Source organism: Lygodium microphyllum, chromosome 9, assembly GCF_053477565.2.
Source record: "Lygodium microphyllum isolate KBCC chromosome 9, Lygodium_microphyllum_v1.1.10, whole genome shotgun sequence".
NCBI classification, from domain to species: domain Eukaryota; kingdom Viridiplantae; phylum Streptophyta; class Polypodiopsida; order Schizaeales; family Lygodiaceae; genus Lygodium; species Lygodium microphyllum.
In genome coordinates, this window is record NC_141143.1 from 114,169,835 (window position 1) to 114,175,514 (window position 5,680).

Consider the following 5,680-nt stretch of genomic DNA (forward strand, 5'->3'; position numbering starts at 1 on the left):
AGTGGACTCTAAACCCCAAGAGACCACTGCTTTTAGAGTAGAAAGAGGAGTCATCAAGGTAAATTGTGATAGTATTGGTTAAAGCACCTAGACATAGTGGACTATAAGTGAGCTAGATTAGTTCAATCAAACACCACACCTTTACTTAGAGTGGAATCAGTCTCGAAGCTACGACAACCAGGGGAAACTCCTTCCAATGAAAACTTTGAGTTCAACTCTAAGTCAAAAGTTAGCTCTGAGAGTGATCCAAAAATCCCACAACCACCTAAGACCAAATGCACCAAGGGGACCTCCCAGACCATCTGAGGCGCAAGAGGCTCAAGGAAGAGAGAAGAAAATAGTCCAAGTCCTTAGAAGTTGAATGATAAAGGAAACCACATGACTTACCCAAACACTTCACTAAGTATAAGAATGGTGACTGCATAGTGGTGTTAGTAGGAGCCAAGAAAAAACAATAATGCAATTGAAAGTTCCATTCTCAGCAAATATTGCTTCTATCTTTATGAAATGTGGCATTATTCTGCTTTTGCCATAATGCAGACTCAAAGTGCTTCGGGCGTCACCCTATAGCAAGTTAGCAACAACCAATCTAAAATATGGCTTCACATAGAATTTTCCTGTATGCTTCTATATGTCAGAGCAGAGGTATGCTCTTGTATTACTCAGAAGTAAGGTACAGCATAGACAGTCAATATGAAATATGTTTTCGCATAGAGTTCTTGAGAACATTCTGCTCTCCCCACATAGGTTAAATACCCCTCTCGGGCTAGTCTCTTATAGCACATGTTTTAGATGCCATGAAACTTTAATGTGAATACCAACTGAATTCTCTAGTTGATAAGAGATGCATGTTCACCTCAAATCTGCATCTATTGGACAAAATCAATATGTTAACTGTCACCAACTCTTAACTTGCATTCAAAAACTGATACGATTCTATTCAGACTGTCTGAAACACTACTTAGGCTACATTTAAGCATCTGGCTTTACTTTTGCAAATTGTACACTGAGCACAATCCTAAGAACAGCATTTGGCTTTTCTTTTGCAAATTGTACACTGAGCACAATCCTAAGAACAGCATTGTCAAAATAAAGGTAAAACATACGAGGACAAACTTTTTTTCCTGCAATATGCCTTGCAAGGTACAATAAAATTTGCTTTGCATTTCTTATGATATTGTTCTGCAGAAAAAGCCTTTTCAACTTGCCATAGTAACCTACTCATTCAACTAGAACTGATGAAGCAGTTCCAGTGCTTTTAACAACCTCGTTCTGTGAAAACCCAGAACATTGGAAGGTATAAAGAGTTGATTGCTCCCTCCATGTGTTACTGGAGAATGCTCTTATTGAGAATGAATATTTGCACCATGGGAATCCAACTATTGAACATTGTTCTTCAAGGACAGCGCTGAAAACCACATTGTTCCATGACAAAAGGTAGCATAGCCTAGCTGCTTATGCAAGAATAAGCCATCGATTTCTCCTCAGCTAGCTCATCTGCCGTTAGTTTGAGCTTCTCCCTTGAGAACTCGTCAATGGAAAGACCTGAAACAACAATACAACAGTATCAGTGCAAAGCAATGTATCCATGTTTTGGAACTGCTCTAACATGATATCATCCACAGTATCAAAAAACAAAAAGCACCAGGAGTGCCTACATGGACTAATCTCACTAACCTTGCACAATAGACCACTCCCCATTAGCACAAGTTACAGGATATGAGTAAATTAAACCCGGTGGGACATCATAGGATCCATCAGAGTATACACCCATTGAAACCCATGTACCCTGCAAGTGAACAAAGAATAAACAGGTGAACAATGTAGATGACTTCTTGTAGAATACAATGCAAACTACGCAAAACAAAGAGGTCCATATGTGGCTTGGGGGGGTGCATGTGTTTTGGGAGGGGGGAGGAAGTGTTTGTACCTCTGGAGTTCCAAGCACCCAATCACGAATGTGATCACAAGCAGAACTAGCAGCAGAGAGAGCACTTGAGAGCTTGCGAGCCTTGATAATTGCAGCACCGCGCTGCTGCACAGTTTTTATAAATTCACCATGCAACCTGAGTGGCCAACAGGGTTATAATCAGCTAATGAGAGAAACACTACAAGCCGAGAAACCACACGTGCTTGTAAAGGGCCACAGATGCATGCACTGTTTGTTGTAAAGACCATATGTAAAGGATGAGAGCTATGCATATCAGATGAGAACAAAACAATCCTGTCAGAGCACCAAACAAGGATACCCACAAGGCTTCCATAATTGCAGGGTATGTGCAAGGAAGAAAATCAATGCCTGCATGCTTTCAACTCGTGAAGACAAAGCTTCTCGAGCAGTCTGATCTGTCAATGCCTCTCCAGCAGTGTGATAGATTGCCTTCCCCAGAGAAAGAGAGAGAGAGAGAGGGAGTATGTTCTCTTGTACATATCTGACTACTGTCACTATTCTCACTGTTCGTGTTAAACAACAACTCCGGGGTGACACATCAGTCCTAGGCAAAATCTGGGCATATGATGAGATATATCTGAAAGAAAAACAGATGCTATACGACGCTTTCCAAACTGATCAGAACAGCCACCATATCCCAACAGACAAGACTGTAAGATTCAAGTCATAAAATCCCACACTGGCTCATTACTGATGACTCTATATTCAATTTCGGGTTAACAAGAGTAAATACTGATAGCTGAAATTAAGACCCTACAATTCAAGATCAATATGAATGGTACTCTCTATAATTAGTTGGACCTAACCTTGGAACAACTTGTCTAAATCAAAAACTGATACCTCTGCGGAAAGATCAGCAGTCTGTTCATAAGGGGTGGCATTCAGTTTTTGAATCTCAAAGCTAAAACTACAGGGTTCTCTTTGACATGTTCGAAGTATTCAGTCAGAAAACTCGTCCATAGATCAAAGTGGATATGTAACCGGCCAAAATTTTAACTACTCTATACCAAAGCATCCACTGTTTCAATGTGCAAAATGAAAGCTACTCCATACGAAAACATGGCTGATTAATACCTATGGCCTTTCGCAAAAAATGGATGGGAGGCGCATGCTTATAAAAGACAAAAGATATGCAATTACCAGGTATCATCAGCAACCAACTTCTTTACAGGTTGTTCTCCATGTTCAGTTTTCACTGTTGCATGGTTCACATCAGGGTACTGTGTTGAAGAGTGGTTGCCCCAGATAGTAACGTTCTTAACAGCAGAGACATCAACTCCCAAGCACTCTGAAATCTGACCCAATGCTCGGTTATGATCCAACCTAGTTAGGCATGTAATATTCTTTTCAGGAATAGATGGTGCAAATTCCTTCAAGATGAGCGCATTCGTATTTGCTGGGTTGGCAACAACAAGAACCTGTGAAGCAGAAATTTTGCGTCAAAACTCCACACAAGAAAAGAAGGATATAAGCTAACTAAGTCTGAGATATGGAAAGGAAAATAATAAAACAAAAAAACGATGTTGCTAGGAGCTCATGTTAAATTTCATTTTCACCCATACTAGGCTCATAAATGTCTAGCTGCTCTGACCATGTCCAATGAATGCATTAGCCGACATGCATGCTAAATCATGAGCAAAAGCTATTGATTTTTGCAAAACTGAATGCCAAAACTTCACAGAACCCACTCTGGCAATTTCTTTCCACGATGAAGACTTGTAGTGATAGCTCCTTCAATGCATATTATTGATGCAATACTACGCAAAATGTAAAAGTTCATCGATGTGTATCTTGCCTTCACATCTCTTGCTGCATGTTCTTCCAGAGCTGATGCTTGTGATTTGTAGATTGATACATTTTTCGACATAACATCTTTCCTCTCCATGCCCTCTTTTCTGGGAAAGCCACCAACCATGATTGCAATGTTTACACCTTTGCATGCTTCAACCACATCTGTGGTAGCAACAACACCTGAAACACAACCTTGCACTTCAATCACACTACCATCTGAACATGACAACCTAATTCTCCTACTATATTAAAATGTGCATTGAGTCACTACAACCAAGTTGGGAATATTTGTGGTCTAAAATACAAAGAGTCTAGTTCTAAAAAATATGCAGCTGCAATAATGTTTGTTATTTGAAGTCGGAAGGTACAAAAGCCGTTAGGACATTTGAGAAGCAAAAATGTGAATGCACCTAATGCTTGGTATAAGAATGTCCCAAGGAAGAAGCCCACTGTGTTACCTTTAAGTAAAGGGAAGGCAGCATCAACCAATTCCATCTTCACTCCATTCAGAGACTCTGCAGCTGGAGGGATATCTAGCATGTGCAAGATGATCGGTTGGTCTGGACCCAACATAACACCCCTTGCAATCATGGGTACCAAGGCATACCCAATTTGGCCTGCACAAGATACTTTCAATAAGTAAATGATCCAACAATCAAAATGGTTGATCCAGACATGCCTCTTTCCATATCGATCATTTAAGTGACATGCATGCATGCTTCGCATATATTGAGCAGTGCTTATCATTCACGGTGAAAGACGGTAGGTTTAAAACTGATGAAGTTTTTCATATATGGATGGAATCCTTCTATTATGCCCCTGCAACCTTTCCAAACATTCTGCAGACCCAAAGAAAGAAGTACTTTTTCACCAAAACACCAACAAATGTCGTGGAAAAACACATCATCTTGATTATAATTTTGGCATTAGGAAATGTTATTTGCTATATTAACACGATCAATGTGAAAAGGACATCACACGGATTATAATTTTGGCATTAGGCACTGTTTAAGGCCTACACTAGCATAATCCAGCCATCCTTAAGATGCTTCAAGATGCACAGTGAGTATGATCCATCTAAGACTCCCTTCATCGCATCAAATCAAGAATCTGCACAGAATTAACAAAACTGGCGACAAATACATGCAAACCGAGCAAGATTGATACGATTTGGGGAAAAGGACTGCACGGATCGAGAAAATTAAAAGAGAGATGGAACGCATAGTAGACACGCAGAGAGAGAGAGAGAGAGAGAGAGAGAGAGAGAGAAAGGATCTGCCTGCAGCTCCCGTCACGAGGACGCGGACTGGATCCTTGGCCATGGCTGGGGCAGCGAAGCAATACAGATGGTCTCCTCCTCCTCCTGCTTCTTCTTCTTCTCCGCCGGAGTGATCTGAGAGAGGAGAGACAGTGAACCTATAAATACAGAGTCCAGCAAGAGGCCTCTATATTTGTTTGGTTGGTTTTATTCGGCCTATGGCGCTGGGGGTGGCGATGGAGGGGCAGCAAATGTAGCGGCAGCTACAGGGACTACAGTTGTTGAGAGAAAGGACAACCCAACAAAAAGCCGCCTAACTTTATCCCGATTTTGGGTTCCCCTCGGCCCCCCCCACCCCCCCCCCCCCCCCCCCGGCTCTCTTGTTCTTTTTCCTCATAGAGCCCTGTCACGCCCTAGTGGTATCAAGCTAACAGAGAGATCCATGGGGTTAGAGCCATGCCACCCTTAGGTCCATTCGACCTGCACAGCTCGACGGAGTGAAGCTACAGCTGGTGTGACCTAGTTACTTGTCTTGATTTCCTGGAAAAAGGGAGCTTAAGCGAGGAAAGCAAACATCACTAAAATTAGAGCTACTACCTCTACTTGAAGAAGTAGAAATGTGTAACAATTGTGTAGACCTCTCTTTCTCTCAATCTCCCCTTTTGAAATACTATTTTTAA

At 41.4% G+C, this 5,680-nt stretch overlaps 1 protein-coding gene across 1 annotated transcript; it reads right to left on the minus strand.

Annotated features, from left to right (window-relative positions):
• Nucleotides 1–1,136: 1,136 nt before the first annotated feature.
• LOC148031443 (malate dehydrogenase, cytoplasmic) lies at nucleotides 1,137–5,292 on the minus strand. Its single transcript, XM_087684982.1, has 7 exons — nucleotides 5,022–5,292; nucleotides 4,201–4,359; nucleotides 3,747–3,922; nucleotides 3,092–3,369; nucleotides 1,931–2,066; nucleotides 1,678–1,789; nucleotides 1,137–1,545 (listed from the first exon to the last, which is right to left on the minus strand). The coding sequence occupies exons 1-7, from the start codon at nucleotides 5,062–5,064 to the stop codon at nucleotides 1,448–1,450; spliced, it is 1,002 nt and encodes a 333-aa protein (XP_087541108.1). The 5' UTR covers nucleotides 5,065–5,292; the 3' UTR covers nucleotides 1,137–1,447.
• Nucleotides 5,293–5,680: the final 388 nt, after the last annotated feature.

Excerpts from the sequence above, each read along its gene's own strand:
- LOC148031443 (XM_087684982.1), bottom strand. The coding sequence starts at position 5,064 with ATGGCCAAGGATCCAGTCCGCGTCCTCGTGACGGGAGCTGCAG. Across the intron at positions 4,360-5,021 it reads CCTCGTGACGGGAGCTGCAG|GCCAAATTGGGTATGCCTTG; the intron begins GCAGATCCTTTC and ends TATCTTGTGCAG. Across the intron at positions 2,067-3,091 it reads TTGGTTGCTGATGATACCTG|GTTGCATGGTGAATTTATAA; the intron begins GTAATTGCATAT and ends TTGGCCACTCAG.